The following is a 17,466-nucleotide window of genomic DNA, read 5'->3' as shown; positions in this document are numbered from 1 at the left end:
TGATGAGGTGAAGAGGCCTGACTGTGCACCCTTCCCAGTCCCTGTCCCATCCAGATCCAGTGCACAGATCCAGTACAAGAGGCCAAGCCTGGTGTCCTTACCGGCTGCATGGTGCCTCCGGCAATGACCACTGCTCGACACTCCTTTACCACCTGGGCAAAAGGCACAGCTGGATTCAGGAGCAAGAATTTGAGGCTGCTCTGGCTGAGGCTGCCTGGTAAAAAGACAAACAAGAGACAATTACAAGGGAAGGGGGCACGTACAGGCCCAAGAGAAACATCTCTCTATTCAAGGCAAAGGGGATCTCCAGCTGGGTCCGCTTAGGAGGCATGAGCGACAGCACTTTCTCTTTACACCTCGTTTGCTGCCCAGGACCACCCTGAGGCAGGGAGTACGACTATCTCCCTTTTCACATGAAGAATATGAGGTTGAGAGACAAAGAAACTGGTCCAAGGCACGCAGCTGGAACTAAGACTCAAAGCAAACTCATATAACCTTCACCACGAGGCTGCATGGCTTCTCTTGCACCCTCGCCTGAAATGGCCAACCATCTCAGCTCAGCGGCATCCCTCCTCACTACCCACCGCCTTCCCAGGCCATAGGAGACTAGGTGTCACCACCCTGATTCCTTGTCTGACCCAGGGAGGTGCCGGGCTGGAAGCAGACTCCTTTCATGCTCTGGCCTCCCAGCTGCAGATGGGCTCCTCCTCAGATACCTTGGCGGCTCAGGATGACCCTGCCGTCCTGGTTGGCAGTGGTGAGAGCTGCAAGGAAGCCTTCGATGTGCATCAGCGGGGAAGCAGGCCGAGGTGCCATGGCCTCTCTCTCCTCCACAGGGGCTGTGGGAGCTGCACAGAGCAGGAGGAGAAGAGTCTGGGACCACAGACAAGGGCAGAGGGCCGCTCTGCAGGTGGGCTAAAGTGGTTCTCTGGGGAAGACCAGTCCACATGTGAGGCAGGAACATTTCTGCCCAGGGCCTGTGGCCCTGCCCCCACCTTCCTGACTCACCTTTGGTCACCATGGGCTGCAGGCTCTGTAGGAAGTGCTGGAACCCAGCCAGTCTGCGCTGCTCCACAGGGGGTACAAGGACTGCCCCCCACCTCTCGGTGAAGCCATACAGCTGAGCAGGGGTGAGAGCAATGAAGACTAATGAGGGTAGCAGTGCTGAGGGAGACTGAGCCAGTAGAGAGGCTTCCATCTCTCCTCCCCTGTACAACCAGCAACCCCAGGCGTCCTGGCAGACCCTCCCCACCCCAGCAAGGCTGCGCCACAGTGGGGGCCGTGGAGACTGGGCTGCCTTTGTGAGGGCAGTAAGCTGGGTGCTACCCCACCATGCCCAAGTCCCAAGGGAGGGCGGCCATACCTTCCTGCTGACCATGCTCTTCTCGCAGTAGCGCCGCACCTGTAAGACCAAGCCTGCTGCAGGTGTGTGGGAACCTTACGCTGAGAAACAAAAGGACCCCTTTCCAAAATCCAGGGAGCAGGACTCACCACCACCACCTCCCCAGGAGTCCAGAGCCTCCTGGGGGTGATAGTGTCATCCTCCTTTCTGAGGTCACTCCTCCCTGTGTCCCTACATCACCCAGCCCTCTCCCATGGCAGGGCCACTGCCAGGCCTCGCACATGACCTCCTTACGGAGAAGTCTGCACGGCCCGACCCTCTCAGAGGTGCTTGGTGATAGCTCTGTCCCCTCCGCTTTCCCTCAACATGACAGCACCTAAGCTGCACCTTGAAGGATTGTTAGTTTAAAAATAAAAAGAAATCCTAGGAGCCAAAGCACTAAGGAGGTGAAGCTTGGGACTTGTTCAGGGGAGGCCTGGGCTGCGGTTCAGTAGCCATGTGGCTTGAAATGCAAGACGATGACTTTGGAGCCTTTCAAGGTTTCTGAAAAGAACAGTACCTTTCAAATAAGAGTCACTAGTCTCTAGTTGGTAAAGCCTTCGGAAGGGAAACAGAATGAAGTAAAATGAGAAGACCAGAAAGAAGGCAGAGGAAAAAGAGCCGCAATGAAGTAGGAGCTGTGGAAATGAAAAGGTGGGGTACACGCGAGTTATTTCAGGCTGTGGGGCCAGGCAGCTGTTGGGATGTGGGACACAATGGGAAAAAGAAAGCACTCAAAACTGACAGGACTGCCAGCCTGGCGGAGGGGGATAACGGCAGTAACCACGACCACAGTGGGTGAGCCAGGGGGAAGCTGGTTTGAAACGCAAAGTCAGCACAGAAAGCAAGCAGGGTCCTGAGTGTGTGCAGCCGGGTTCACACGCTGGCTCCGCCACACACCATTTGCGCCCTTTGTGTGGCTTGTGTGTGCTGCCCTCCTGATGTGGCCTCACCCTGCCTCCGTTTCCTTTGCTCTGGAACACCCTGCCCTGGAGTCACAGAAGCTGGCACACAGCCTCAAGCACAGTAACTGGTCCGGTCCACTCGGGAAACTAGAATTGCTAATGGTTGCATGTCCAGCGCCAGTGGCTGTGCCCCACCTGGGGGGGCACCGATTGTGTGGGCCTGGGGCAGGCAAAGAACGGGGGCTGCAACCTGGAAAGGCCCCGCAAGGCCCCGCTGTGTCCTTACTCACCTCAGCCCAAGGGCAGGGTCGTGCTCACAAAATTAACTTCCTGCTCTGCCCAAGGAAACACTGTGCCCAAGGAAGACACAAAAGGTGCAGGGCCCGGGCCTCCCCACTTCTGCTTATCAGGTACAAAAGCAGGCGCCATTTTTCCCTAATCTCTGTGACCCTTCAACCCTAGGAAGAGGATTTTCTTCTTGCTGACACATTGCTTTTTTTAAGGATAAATGACATGCGTGTGCCGTAGATACTTATTCCTCTGGACTGCTGGAGGACAGAAGGAATTTACTTTTCATTCCTTCCAACGTTAACCTAGGGTTCTGCCCACAGGTGGTGGTAAGGATAAGATGTGATGTGCTAATGTAAACAGGTAAAACCTCTACCTTGAACAAGTTGATGTTGTCGATCTGGCTCTGAAAGAGGAAGTCATTGATGGTCTTCAGCTCGGTCCCTAAGGGCAAACGAATGAGAGTCTGGGAGTTCTGCTCTGAACCCACAGCTCTGGGCCCCAGAGGGAAGATCAGAACTGGCTCAGACCAGCTCTGGGCCCATGAGGGCCGCCCCCTTACCTGTCTGTGAGAGGCTCTGTGCGTTGGGATTTTGCTTAATATTCCCTAAAAGAGAATGCAAACAGGTCAGGACGGTGGTCCTCTACCCCCATCTTCTCACACTCTACCACAGGCCAGTCAAATAAGAACACCTGTGTTTGAGCAGATGTTTTGCTGCGTTTAGAACCCAGAGCACAGGAAGTCCCAGGAAGCCTCGAAGTCTGACCCCCGTGTGACTTCATTCCTCTCACACCTCCTCCAAGGAGGCAGGGACAGAGAGGCCCATTTCACACAGGTGCCAACAGGAGGTGCCCAGGCTGCACTGGGACAGGGGCAAGGCAGAGATGGAAGCAAAGAGCAGCAATAGGACACACAATCCCGCAGAGCAAACCAGCTGGCGTTCCTGACTTCCACTTCTACGAAAGCCTTCAGGGGGGTCACCGAGGAAGGACAAGGCTGTTGCACAGAATGTTGGAGAGTCCTGTGGCGCCTGAAGCCAGCAGACTCTAGTTCCTTTCACAGGGCTCAGGAACCAGACGCAGGTCACTTCTCTGCTCTTAGCTTTCCTTTCCTCCTGGGTCACTGAGGGTGAACACGCCTGTGCTGCTTCCTCACTGGAGCACTCTACGCTGCTATCGCTATTGCATAAAGTGCCATATACTTTTACTATATTATTGTTACTGCCACAGATTGGTGGCAAATAAACCAGGCTTCTAAACAAAGATCTAAGTCAGACAATTAAACCAAGCTCTGTAAAATAAGAATTTTCCTAATGAATGGCCCAGACAATCTGAGGACACGGGAAACCCAGATGCCCTGATGGCACCCAGGGAACTGGGTGAGGCCCGCTGAGCAGGCTGGACTTGGGTGGGCATGGGACTCCTTACCACCCAGCACAGTCACAAACTTCTCCAACAGATACAGGATCTGCTTGATGTACATCAGGTTCTTGGCCTTCAAACGCTTCCTGAGGACAAACCAGTGGACGGCAAGCGGGGTTACTCCAACAGCAGTTACCTTCTAGGTGCCCCAAGCTGAGGCTTTTCTGTCTGGTGCTTTCAAACTACTTCCCAAGCTACAGACACCCTCCTAGAAAAAGAGGCCATGGCCACGTAGCCTGGCCGGAGTGGGCAACCTCAGTGCTTCGGCTCAGGGGCCCACTTAGGGGCGCTGAGGCTCAGCGGGATTTTCCCTTCGCTCTCAGGTGGTGGTGTCTCACCTGTATCGTTCCATGTACTGGAGCAACTGGGAATGTGCCTGGCAGAGCTGGGGAGAGAAGAAATGGGCGTGAAGGGAGGCCAGGCTCTGGGCAAGCAGCCTGGGGCTGTGCCAGTGACATCTTAGTCTGTGCCCAGAAAATGCCAGCCCGGGACACACAGGAGGCAATTGGGGAGTTGGGAGGGTCTCGGAACAGACAAAACTGTGGGTTTCAAAGGCCCTGAGGCTGGTGGGACCTGAGAGGGAGGGAAACAAAAATATGTTCTGCTACAGTGTCCACTTTGTGCCAGGGCAAAAAGCCAGGGCCTGAATCTCCTAGGTCCTGAAGCTCCCTGCTAATATTTACTGGGTTGGGAAAAGACGTATTGTGTGCTAGAGCGATGTTTCAAGTTAACCATCACGTCCTGCCCTAAGGTCAACCCAGGCACTGGTCAGCAGATGTGGTGGGGTGTCATGTGGGTTTCAGGGTCAGAAAGCAGTGGTTGATCCCAGCTCCCCACTACTAGCTGCGTGGCCTTAGGCACTGGTTAAACCTTTCTGCATGTCTGAGTTCTCAGTGGACAGTGGGAATGCCAGCCCATGCAGAGTAGGCAAGGCACATACTAGGTAATACACAAATAGCGGTTTTCAGAAACCTTGAACATTCCTCAGTTAAATCCCCTCAAGGCAATAGTGATAACAGTAACATCCAACTTCACGCAGACTCTGTTGCTCTCACGCCATTATCCGAGATCATGGAGACTACAGTTAGCAGCCTCCTGGGCTGAAGGAACTCAGCATAACACAGGCCAGTGAAGATCAAGGGAACGGGCCACTTTGCCTGAGCCAGATGGATCCCCAAGTTCTGAGGTCTGCTGGAAAGCCAGAGTCAGCCTCTCACGAGGCCACTGCCTTGACTCAGTGCACCTCTAACAAGCTCCGTCTCTGAAGGAATCCCAGCTCCAGGCAGTTAGAGGGGCGTCCCTACCTGGGCACCGCTGACCTCTGTACTGTAGATACCCGTGATGGTGTCGATCAAGTTGTGCGCCTCATCGATGATCACTACCTGGCCCTGTAGCCGGATCCCTGCGGCCTGCCGGGTGGCCGTGTGCAGCAGCATCTGGTAGGGCAGCACCACCACCTGGGAGGAAGACACAGTGGCCCCCAGAGTGGTGGCAGGACAGCCTCCACAGCAGGTTCACCCAGCCTGCTCCAAGTTCCTGGTGGGAAGTTTTATTTCCTGCCCAGAACACGTGCAGAGAGAAAGCTAATGCGTCATATTGTGCTTTTAGCAACAGACTCTTCCCTCAGACCTTTTATGTGGAGCGTCAAATGCATAAAACGTAAAAGTGAAGCCGATCTACCTTCTGACTGAATGGGGATGAGGGACAGGAGTGAAACCCCTACGGCTTAGCCATGTCCACGCCCCCAAGGCAGCCCTGAGGCACCCAAGCTTCCTTGAAAGGCTGTGAAAACCACTTATGCACCAGAAGGCAGCCTAGGGTTCTGGTCCTGGAGCTGCCATTCCCCCACCCCCAGCGATTCCAACAAAGTCACTTAACCTCATGACCCTTGTTTCCTCATCTGCAAATCGGACTCAATGAATCCACCTGAGACACAGTTAAGGAGTGGGGATGGGGGAACAAAAATAAAGTGCTCTTTAAGCATTCCCGTGGCTGTGGTGTTATGATGACTTTCCAGTTAAAGGATACTGATAAGCAAAGTGAAAATGCAGGAAAACGGAAACTTAAGAGCCAGGTTTTAACAGCGGTTCCATTCCACACTTGCTGTGAGAAAACAGATAAATCACCTAACCCTTCTGGACCCCAGGGTCCCCGTGTGGAGAATGCAGAAAGCGCCTGTCTTAGCTGTCTCAATGAGATACCACAAAAGCCAGTATGAGGTGAAAAGCGCCTTAAAAAGTCAAGATCATGAAGATTTCCGGGGACATAAAACCGTACTGGCACACAGCGTGGATGGCACTAACCCTCCGAGTGGGACAGCCGGGGGCCCCTGGGCTCCTCTGTGAGTGACACACACAGTGCAGGGCAGGACGCCGAAGCCCAATCAGTGCCACGTGGATGCTCACTCATGTACTTCCCGGAAACTTTAAAATCGACTTTAACCTTTTCTTGATAATACAGAACTCTCCACAAATAATAGCCTATTTCCAAAAGTCACTCAAATGAAGGAGAAGTGAGAAAACAGGTAAGTCATACCAGATAACAAAGACATCAGTTTGGGCCTGTCAAACGGGCAGGTTTTCTCAATTAAATTATCCTCCACATGGCCAGTCTAGAAAATAGGATGCTCAAATGCAGCAGGCAGGTGCAGAGTCAGGACAGTGACTCTAGAAGGGCATTTGGAAGTAGATGTACATTCTGTAGCTCCCTTACTCCATTCCTCTCAGTTTCCGTCCTGGCATCTCTCACTGTGGTTTCAACTAGTCCTGCACCCTCCTTCCTGGCTCTGACCTGCTTGCTGTGCCCCATGGTGCCAACAGTCCCTGAAGCCCAGTTACCAAGGACCCCGGGGGCCTCCAGCCACCCTATGTACCAGGGGAGCGGGTTACGTGTCGTCAGTGTGCAGTTCAGTCAGTCAGTCCAGCCACAGCCGGTGACATCCTCCCAAGCTAAGAGGAGTAAAGGATTCCCTCACTGCCGAGGCTGCAGTCGGAGCCAAGACCTACTGCCCAGCCCTCCGCGGTGTTCACCTGGGCCGCTGGAATGGCAAACCGGCTCCCGTAATAGGGACAGGCCCCAGCCTCCTTCCCCAGGGTCACCAGCTGCTCGATGTCCTTCACCTCCAGCAGAACCTCGTCCCGGAGAAGCTGCAGCTGAGTGTGGTGGTAGAAGGGACAGGCAGCCTGGGGCTCCCTCCTTCTCTTCTTGAGACCCCCTTCCTCGGCTCTGCTCTTGTTCTCTGTGCGGGGCACCGGAGGGTGGAGAGGCAGAAAGAATGGTAACTGTCCTGTGGCCAGGAGCTGGCCTGGAAAATCAAGTCTACAAAACCCTTTTATGAACTATTTATTTTGGTCTCATCATAACATTCTGGTATTTTGGTCAGTGTTCAAAGCCAGGGTTTCAGAATGAACACTGACACAGAAAGCAAAAAAAAACCTTTCCCAAGGAGAGGATCTTCAGGAAGAAACCATCACCTCTATTAAGATACTCTCTGTATTTCCTGTGACCTCGGTCCATACCCCCTCCAGCCCCCTGACTCCCAATACTGCCCGAGGCCACAAAAATGGTCGCGGAGGCTGCTCCTCTAGGTCAGGGGTGGCTACCATGTCTGCCCCTCTGCAGCTCCACACAGCGGTCGTTGATCAGCTGCACAGAAGCCAGGTTTTTCACTTCTTTGTTTATACACAGAGTCTGTACAACAGAGGAGCAAGGGTTAAAGAACTGGTGCTGGCTGCCTCATCGACACAGCAGCCCGCCCTCCTCTGTTCCCTTCCGAGGGCCAGCAAGGCCAGGGAAGGGGCTCTCCTCCCCCAGCTCGGCCTGCCTTGGACCCATCCTTCCTCTAGGCCTGGAAGGGGAAGACAAACGCACAGGGAAGGAAGCAGACAGCACCTGGGCCAGGACACCCTGCTTCTGCCTACCTGCCGAGAGCCGAGGGAGACGAGCCGGGTGTCCTTGCCGAAGGGGCTCTTCTGTACCTCGTTCACGAACTGGGCCAGCTGGGAGTGGGTCCGACTGCAGTAATAAATCTGATCCAGGGAAAAGCAGGGGGTTTCAAAGGAGACAGGATGCTACATCCTCAGATACTCTCTGCACATCAAGGAATGCCATGGCCTAAGTGACGCCGGGCTAAGCGAACAAAGAGATTGGCCACGGAAATACACACCTGACGAGGTGACTGTTTCACAGAAGATCTTGGCAAACACAGGGCCCAGGGACTTCCCACCTCACTCTCCACTCCTGAAGTTCAACAGAATGCCTACAGGACAGGACTCTTCCCTCTGGTCACGCTCAGCCTCTAATCCCACTATTCTGCAGGGGCTGGTCATCTTAGGAAGGGCTATGTCCCCGAGTGGTGACTCTTGACATGGCAAAGGTTCCTAAGACCCTGGGGAATGTGTGAGGGGGGCTGTTCCACGCCCCACCCCCAAATGGCTTGGAGGATGGGCTGGCTGTAAAGCAGGAGGCCCTGCTGAATACTCTCTCTGAACTGTGCCAAGATTTAGAAGAGTGAGGAGAGAAAAAGAGAAAACACCTAATTTTTCACAGAGAAAAGAGAAGTCTTGCATTAATGAAACCAAATGATTTGACATGACTCCAGTCGGCACCGCATGTGCACCGTGGCACTCCACGCAAGTGAAAGTATGAAAAGAGGAGCCCACCATCAGACACCCAAAGGGCAGACGACTTTCACTTGGACCGGCCCTGGCCTTCCCTACATCCTTAATGGAGAGAGAAACCCCAGATCCTTGGCCCAGACGCCTGCTCTTTGATGCCCTGGGATGCATGAGCCCAGGCTTTGCTCCCAGGACAGGTCTCCCCAGGTGCCCAGCCCAGCCCAGCCGGTCAGTGAGCACCTACAGACCAAGGTCTGGGTCTGGGGAGATGGCGAGTCAGTGGGCTGGAGGGACTACACAGTCTCCCTGGGGATGGAGAGCCCTGGACTCAAGACCAATCACAGGAGAGCAGAAGGCCAGGATATGGCATCTTACCTTAGTTACATGTTCTTCCTCTAGGTCATCCTCATCCTCCTCTAATCTGAGAGAGAGAAAAATAGAACACGAAAAAACAGTCTCCTCAGAGAACTCGGGTCAACTAGAGATGCATTTACTGAGCATCTACCACATGCCAGCGACCAGCCCTAGACTGAAACAAACAAGGATGGAACTGAGGATGGAGCTCTGCGCCGGAAGGTCAGAGCTCCCTGCAGGGAAGTTCCACCAAAGCAGCAGGTGCTCGCCTGCTCCCTCAGTCAAAGATGCCCCAGGCTGACACCACAGCCATCCGTCCACTGCCACTCAGGAGAGGACAGAGAAAGGACAGGGTGTTCCCAAAGCCAAGGTTCAATGTCTGACTGCCACTGATGTCCCCTCTCCCCTCACTGTCCAACTTCCAGCAAACTGGACTTGCTTGTCTCATCTCAGTTCCCCAGAGCCAGGGACATGCTGTGTTCTGTGCCTGGAATGCTCTCTGCCCTCACTTCCTCCTCTGACGGAGCCAACTCCTAGTCAACCTCGAGATCTCTACAAATTATCACCTCCTCCGGGCCACCTTCCTCCATCTCCCCTGGCAGGCGTGGCTGCCCTGTGATACGACTCCACGGCCCCTGCCCCTGTTCTCTGCATACTCATCTCATTCAAAGCCGTCCCTTCTCCTTCCGTCTCCTTGACCACACTGCCACATCCACAGGCAGTACCACAGGGCATGTCTTGTTTCTGTGGAGTGCCGCCCCTGGACCCGACCCCACACACAGAAGGAACTCCATGCACATTTCTGAGTGAGTAAAAGGTGCCGTCATTCATGACCAGACAAATCTCTTCTCCTCAGTCTACCCTTTCTAGGAGTGAACGAGGGGCTCATCAACACTGGGGACTGGTGACTCAACCCTGTCACACTTGGCTAGATGATTAGTCAACATCATCCGTTTAAGCTCCCTAGAATGGACACAAAACCCTTTTACAGATACACTCCTCCTTGTGTATAAGGTAGGGCTATCACATGGATTTTTGTTGTTTACCAGGCCAATTCAGTTTTTTTTTTAAAGGTGGAAATGCTAATTGCCTTGGGCTAAGAGAGAAAGAGTTATTTACAGGGGCGGCTTCCTGGTCAGTAAAAAACTGTTCAGTCAGCTTTGTCGAAAAGGCCTGGATTGAAATCACATGCCACATTGTGAACAAGCACAGCAGGATCCAGCTGCGTGGCAGACAGACTGTGAAAGAGCATCGGTTTATCCTTAACCAGAGTCAACCAAGGGTTTTAGGCCTTGAAGTTACACTTCAGACACACATGACGACCACAGCATTGATGAAAATGTGGGACATGTAGAACCTATTGTCACCTTCTGAGGACAGGAAAGACCTCTTCGGAGCTAGGGGTTATGATGGATAATCTGTAGGAGCACTCACACCTTAGAGGAAAAGCCACTGAACCTCAAGGTGGTAATGACCTTTCTAATGTCCAAATCCACTCCCTTCCTTGAAACCTCCCACAGAGTCCCACTGCACTGACAATAACACCCAAATGCCTCACTACCAGCTGCCTCATCTCTGGCCATTTCTTCCTTTCTTCCTTAACCTCTCTCTGCTCGACACACGGGCCTCCTTTCTCTTCCCCAAACACACCGAACCCATTCCATGTCCAGACCGCTGCACTGACAGGTCTCTGACCACAACTCTCCCCTTCCAGCTCTTCCCATGAATCTTTCTCATGCTTCAGGCCTTGGCACAAACATCACCTCCTCAGAAGGCCTTCCCTGACTTGTCCACCTGGAGGTGCAAACCACACCCTACCCACTTTAGGCTGCTTCACTGCCCTCAGAGGTACATGTGCTACTTTCAAGTAAGGGCTGTTTTCACACTTACTGTCTCCCTCCACTAAACGCAAGTTCTCGAAGGGCAGGGGACACATCTGTCTTATTCAGCTCCATATCACAGCATGCACAGCATCTAGAAATGCGCCACACCCAGAGCAGACACTCAGAGGTCATTTGGGAAGCTAATTCGTCAATGAAAAAGGAGAATCTCATGACGGGCACTGTGGTCCAGAAACATGCCTACTTGTTATCTGTGTTTCTAGTTCACCCATGTGTCATAGCCCATAAATTAGAAACTTATTAACTTGGACCAAAGGTGACTGACAGTGAAAAGAAAAACAGTTAAGGATGCCTCAATGGGTTAACCACAAATCTGACCCACTGCAGTTTGGTACTTAGGAGCCCAAGATCTACAGCTGGGGGTGAGGGTTCAAGTCTCAGCTCTCCGCTTCTGGGCCTTGCATTCTTGGCCAAGGCATCACTTCTTGCTGACCAGAGTGTCCTCAGGTATAAATAGAAGAGACTTCCAGTCAAGAAGATGATACAGCCAGCTATGGCTTACTTCTTTGCACAACCATGTCAAAATTGCAACTAAAATATAGAACAACCATCACTCAGAACCATCAGAAATTGAGTTGAATGGAAGTTGGAAAACTACAGAATTAAAGGACCCACGTCCATCCAGACTGGTAGGAGGGGTGGACACACAGAATGAGCTGGTCCCACACCCATATGTGGTAGATGAAAATTTAGGAGGGCTATCTCAGGAGGCCAGAGTCCCAGCCCCACACCAGGCCTGCCACCCCACCGTTCCAGTGCCAGGAAGGTAAGTTTCCACAATTTCTGGCTATAAAAACCAGCTGGGATTGACTTGGTGGAAGAAACTCCTAGAGCCCCAAGCAGTTCCTCTTCAACAGCCCCCACACAGACTCACCTACTCAGACTCACTCCCCCTGAGCTCTAGCACCAGGGGGGCAGCTTGAAGGGCACCAGTGGCATATAGGGAGAAACTGAAGTGTTTGGCATCAAGGTGAGCAGAGGCCATTGTCCCTTAACTAAACCCTCCCCTGAAAGAGCCAGTAAGCTGGCACCATATATGAGACTCCATCAACCTGGCAAATACTGTTTGCTCTGCCCTGGAGATCCACAGGGACTCCATCCCACCCAACTTACGGGTCCACCCGAGCTACTTTTCCATATGAGTGGCTGCTCTTGGCTCATGCTTCACAACTTCCTAAATCCTCTCAAACAAGCAAGAGCTGGCCTCATTGAGCCCCAGGCCCAGCACTAGCAGCACACAGCCTAGATTCACAGCTTGGCTTTGCCTGGCCAACTCTAAGCCCAGCACAAATAGCAGCCATCTCAGACTGCTTTGTAACTCTGACAGGATGGCCCTGGGCAAAACACAGGTGGGGGCTGACCTTAGCCAGCACCACCCAGGAAACCCCAGAGCCTACTCACCCAGTGGGCCGCTACCCACCATGTCAGACCACCACCACACTACCCCTGTACAGCTAGCTGATCCTCCACAGAGAGCAGACGTTGCAGGTCAGCGGTCACAGCCAGTCCTCGCAGCTGACTGGCCAGGGTAAATCCCTTGCATTGACTTGCTAATGGCAATCAAGGCTCAACTACAAGAGGAGGGCGCACTTAGCTTACACAGAGGGTGCATCTAGAGTACCCAGCTTGAATGATGAAGAGGCTGTACAACTAGGCCCTACAGGGACACCCACATTAGACCACACCACCAAGACATGGAATCAAAGCAGCTCTACCTAAGACAGAAAGAAACACAGGGAGGCTGCCAAAATGGGAAGACAAAGAAATGTGGCCCAAATGAAAGAATAGATCAAAACTCTAGAAAAAGAGCTAAACATAATGGAGAGAAGCAATCTATCAGATGCAGAGTTCCAAACACTGGTTTTAAGGATGCTCAAGGAACTTAGTGAGGACCTCAGCAGCATAAAAATATCCACCCAGAAGCAAAGAATACCTTAATTGAAATGAAGAACAATTTACAGGGAAGCAGCAGTAGAGTGGATGAAGCCAAGAACCAAATCAATGATTTGGAACACAAGGAAGCAAAAAACAGCCAACCAGAACAAGAAGAAAAAAGAATTAAAAAAATGAGGATAGTAGATAAGCTGCCTCTAGGACAACTTCAAGTGTTCCAACATTCACATCACAGGGGTGCTGGAGAAAAGAAAGAGCAAGAAATTAGAAATCTCTTTCAGAAAATAATGAAAGAAAACTTCCCTGATTTGGTGAAGGAAATAGACATGCAAGAAAAGGAAGAACAGAGAGTCCCAAACAAGGGGGATGCAAAGAGGCCCTCTCCAAGACACATCATAATAAAATGTCAAAGGTTAAAGATAAAAGAAAATCTTAAAAGCAGCAAGAGAAAAGCAGTTAGTTACCTACAGTGGGGTTCCCATAAGACTGTCAGCTGATTTCTGAAAACACTTTATTGGCTGGAAGGGATTAACAAGAAGTACTGAAAGTCATGAAAAGGGTGGACTTCCCTTGAAGATTGCTCTACCCAGCAAAGCTATCATTTAGAATCGAAGGACAGATAAAGAGCTTCCCAGACAAGAAAAAACTAAAGAAGTTATTCATCCCCCAACCGTTATTATAGGAAATGTTAAATGGATTTATTTAAGAAAAAGGAGATCAAAACTAGGAACAACAAAAGGACAAAAATGCTTATCAACAACTGAATTCCAAAAAGCAAACTAAGCAAACTAGAAGAGCAGAGACAGACTCATGAACATGGACAGCCTTCTGATGGTTGACAGATGGGAGGGGGATGAGGGGAAAGGGGTGAAGAGGCGAGGAGTTAAGAAGTAAATAGGGAGTTACAGAATAGGGGCTTTAAGATATAGTGTAGCAAATGGAATAGCCAAAGAACTTACAGGTATGACCTGTGGACATGGGGGATCTGAGTGCAGGGGGACAAAGGGAGGAAAATCAGGGCAAGTGTAATAGCATAATCAATAAAAGATAATTTATTCATAATTTTTAAATTGATAATAGCATAATCATTAAAAAATAAAAATAAAGGGAAAACACAGGTACTGTTCTGAAAATAATGGCGTTAACACACATGTAGCCAGTACCTGGCAGAGAGAGGGGGCTGGTCATCACTGTCATTATCCCTTCGGCACCCTAAGGAGGAGCCCTAATGAGGGAACAGAGGCAGTGGCTGACATTCCATCCCTTCAGACACCCTAAGAGTGACAAAGAAGCCTGCCTCTTTTTGAGAATGAAAAAGGAGCTGCTTCCCAGGAAGTCTCCTTGCAGACTCAGCAGTGCAGTGGGAGGGGCAGAAGTGCCATCTCACCTGTTAGCTGTTCCTTTCTCCTCATCACTCTCGTACTCCGAGAGGACCAGCTCCTCCTCCCCCGATGCTAGCTGCTCGGGCGGCTCAGCCTCTGTTCCTGCGGCCAGTATGTCCTTGCTGAGGCGGAGGAGACGCCCAGTCTCTTCTTCTTCCAGTCTCTGTTCAGGAGCATTGCAAGTGGGGAAAGAGAACAACTCAGTAATGGTGTCTCCATTTCCTCGACAGAGTTGGCCTCAGTGTGGCTATTCCCCAGGACAATAAACACACACCATTAACGCGGGCCTTGCTGTTTTATTGGTATCAATGCCTCGGCTCAAGCTGCCCAACCACTGGGTGAGAAGAGCTTAGCCAGTGAAGGGCAGGCAGAGGAGACCGAGGTCCCAGCCACTCACCCAAAGGAGCCACACCTTGAGGCCCCAAGCAGCTACTCCAGAAGGGGACACTCACCTCACGTTTGGCTGCATACTTGAGCTGTGTATTGTGCCGGAGCTGCAGCAGGCGTTCTTCTCTCTTCTTTCTCCTGATCTGCTCCTTCTAAAAGGTAAAGAAGCCATAAAGGAGACTCCAGCAGGAAGCCCCAAACCAAGGCCTTTCTTAGAGAGTCTGGGGCTGCTGGGTTTAGTGCCTCTTCACTCAGGGTAATCCGCCTCCCTTGGCCAGCACTCCTCACCAGACCCTGAACTTGGCCAGGTCCCAGGATCACTGCTCACTGCAGGAAGTCTGTATACTCCCTCCAAAGCCACACACACTCAATCAAATGCATTCCTTAACTGAGTTAGTAGCCACAAAACCCTTTGGCCAATGGCAACAGTGAGGAAGGGTCCTTTCCCAGGTGGTAATGAATGGGAACTGCCAGTCCCTGGTCTAGAGACAGCTGTGTTAAGCATTGACATCATCTTAAAAAAGACAGACAGCAAGGGTGTGGCCCCACTGATCCAAGAAAGTTGCCAGGCTAGCTCCTAGGCACTGCAAAGGCAAAGAACACATGCTATCTAAATCCAAAATAACCAGTGTAGTCCTGTTTATTAGCTCACTCCCACTTCCTGTTGTCCCAGATCTCACCTTTAGTCGATCTACCAGGTCCCTTTCTTCTTTCTTCTGCACAAACTGCGTAATCCAGTCAGGTTCTCCAGCAGGCCTCAGGGTGTCTGGCAGCTCTTGACAAGAGGATGAAATAAATGGGGGCTGGTCCTTCCCATCATTTAAGGGGGCAGTTCCAGTTTCAAGGAGTCCTGCCTCTTCTTGGTGTTTCTTCTGTTCAAAGTCACGGAGCCAGGTCAGAGCCCCACAAATAAGACTTAAGGATTTTCCCTAAGGGAAAAGAAATGTTTTCAGAAACAGAGAACAAAAGCAAAGCTTCCCAGAACGACCCTGTCCATTCTACTAAAGCTTTGAGGAAGGTCTGACTTTAAATGTGAGAGGGTGTTCTAAGACCAGCCTGCGGAAGAAAGGGAAGGGAATTAGCAAGAGAATAGCCAGGAAAAGTAGAACCAAAGAAATAAAAATGAAGTTCTTTGCTTAATTATACAGCTCACAATTCCCAAAACAATTTAAAGTGACTCATCAGGCTACATACAACTTCTGCAAGTTAAAGTAATCAGAAAAGGTGAGAAATTAGATAAACAGCCCCCAAAAGAATCAAGGCCATGGAAAGCAGAGCGTGAAACCCCCCCAGCACTGAGGAGGAGCCACCTGGACTGGCCCTTTAAAGCAGCCAGTGTGCAGACAGAGCGTGAGCAGTCCTGGGGGTCCTGGCACTCAGAACTCTGGTAAAGCAAAGCCATGACTCTGATGAACACAGCTCTTGATTTAAAGATCAGAATTTTCCCAGTGGGTCTGTGTTACGGGTTGAGTCACGTCTCCCCGAAGTTCATATACCATACTTCCAACTCCCCATGTCTCAGATGTGGCCTTATTTGGAAGTGGGGTCAGAGCCAATGTAGTCAGTTAGATGAGGAAGACCTGAATCCAGAACGACTGGTGTCCTCATAAAAAGGGGTAATTGTGGGGTTTGAGAAAATGTTACCTTTTAGTTCATTTGCTTTTAATTGCACGGTCCCCATACAATAAACATTCTCAAGGGTAAGCAATGCGGAATAATGTAAACTCTGAAGAAACTGAAAATAAAATCCGTTTCTTTCAAACTTGGTGGAGGTCCTTTGACTGAACACTATGCTCAGCTGTGACCACCACTTCTACAGCACTGCAATAATGACTACTGTAGGGGACCAGTTTGTTTTGGTCTGGCAAATGTGACTCAGCCCTGTATGGAAAACCTGCAGATGCAAAGTGCTGGGCAGGAGCCAGACCTTCAAACCGAGTTTTCCCATGGGAATCAGGCCTAGAAAATGCATGCAGACTGTTATGGCTTGCTCTTGCTAAAACTGCATCACCCTGTTCTGAAACAACAAATGTGTATTGTCTATCTTCAAGGCAATTTCCAAAGCCTGTGTGAGGTCTCCCAAGGACAGAGCTAATCAGCTTGCCACCTTTCCCCTCTGCATGTTATTTTCATTTCCTTGATTGTACCTGAAATGTAGACAATAATATTTTATGTAAAAGATAATAAATCCTTCTTTGATGTAAAACCCGAGAAAAACAATAAAAGCCTGTCTTGGCAAGAATCGAGGTGCTCTCCGCTTCAGAGAGTAGCCATGCCGTCCCCTTTTTCTCTACAAGACTGCTGTAGCCTGTGCATTTATTCTTGTCTTCAGTCACAACAGGTGGACTCTGCTGGCCAGAGTCTGCCACAGACTATACTTCAAATTCACTTTCTTCTTTAGCAGAGGCCAAAAGGCAGGGAGTAGTTTGAGGTTCAGAAGCCTGAATCGGGTCCTGTGAAAGCCTTGTTTGATATGGGAAGCTTTGAAAAACCTCTGTTTAACCTTTATTTGCCCAGGCCCCAGGCGCCCTAGAGAGAATGATGGGGCCGTCTGGGAGGGCGGGTGGCCGGATAGTGAGGACTGGAAATGAAGGGAGAGGTCCTAGGAGACTTTGACTCACCTAGCACCCCCGCTGGGAATGCTGATAGCCGGGATAGTCAGTAGGGCTGCGACTAGCACCCCTGCTGATAGAACAATTGTCACATTCTGCTTCTGTATCCCGCTTTTGTCACGTGGACAGGAAGACCCGTAGACTATATAAACCCCAAGAATCCTTTGTTCAAGGCTCAGAATTTGGAGACTTACTCCTCTGCGCCCGTACACGTTAAACAATAAACCTTGTACTCCAGAATCCCTCCGTGTCTGGTTGCTTCGTTTTCCTTTTAACAGTTTACTGAGAACCACCTTTCACTTGCTCTATCTCCATATCAAGGCCT

At 51.0% G+C, this 17,466-nt stretch overlaps 1 protein-coding gene across 1 annotated transcript in view; it reads right to left on the bottom strand.

Annotated features, from left to right (window-relative positions):
- DDX11 (DEAD/H-box helicase 11) overlaps window positions 1–17,466 on the bottom strand; it is an 81,280-nt gene that overhangs the window by 36,324 nt on the left and 27,490 nt on the right. The window contains exons 6-21 of the mRNA XM_053658796.1: window positions 15,210–15,458; window positions 14,595–14,681; window positions 14,148–14,305; window positions 8,988–9,033; window positions 7,917–8,024; window positions 7,599–7,686; window positions 7,026–7,234; window positions 5,301–5,453; window positions 4,335–4,381; window positions 4,003–4,082; window positions 3,137–3,181; window positions 2,951–3,018; window positions 1,364–1,402; window positions 1,009–1,120; window positions 717–848; window positions 102–214 (exon numbers count right to left, since the gene is read on the bottom strand). Of these exons, the coding sequence (XP_053514771.1) occupies window positions 102–214; window positions 717–848; window positions 1,009–1,120; window positions 1,364–1,402; window positions 2,951–3,018; window positions 3,137–3,181; window positions 4,003–4,082; window positions 4,335–4,381; window positions 5,301–5,453; window positions 7,026–7,234; window positions 7,599–7,686; window positions 7,917–8,024; window positions 8,988–9,033; window positions 14,148–14,305; window positions 14,595–14,681; window positions 15,210–15,458 (1,734 nt within the window). The remainder of the gene's footprint in view (window positions 1–101; window positions 215–716; window positions 849–1,008; window positions 1,121–1,363; window positions 1,403–2,950; window positions 3,019–3,136; window positions 3,182–4,002; window positions 4,083–4,334; window positions 4,382–5,300; window positions 5,454–7,025; window positions 7,235–7,598; window positions 7,687–7,916; window positions 8,025–8,987; window positions 9,034–14,147; window positions 14,306–14,594; window positions 14,682–15,209; window positions 15,459–17,466) is intronic.

The sequence above is a fragment of the Artibeus jamaicensis genome, unplaced genomic scaffold, assembly GCF_021234435.1.
Source record: "Artibeus jamaicensis isolate MK-2021 breed Jamaican fruit bat unplaced genomic scaffold, CSHL_Jam_final scaffold_584, whole genome shotgun sequence".
Lineage (NCBI taxonomy): Eukaryota > Metazoa > Chordata > Mammalia > Chiroptera > Phyllostomidae > Artibeus > Artibeus jamaicensis.
Note: the sequence above shows the minus strand (reverse complement) of the source record. Positions and strands in the feature narration are given on the sequence as shown.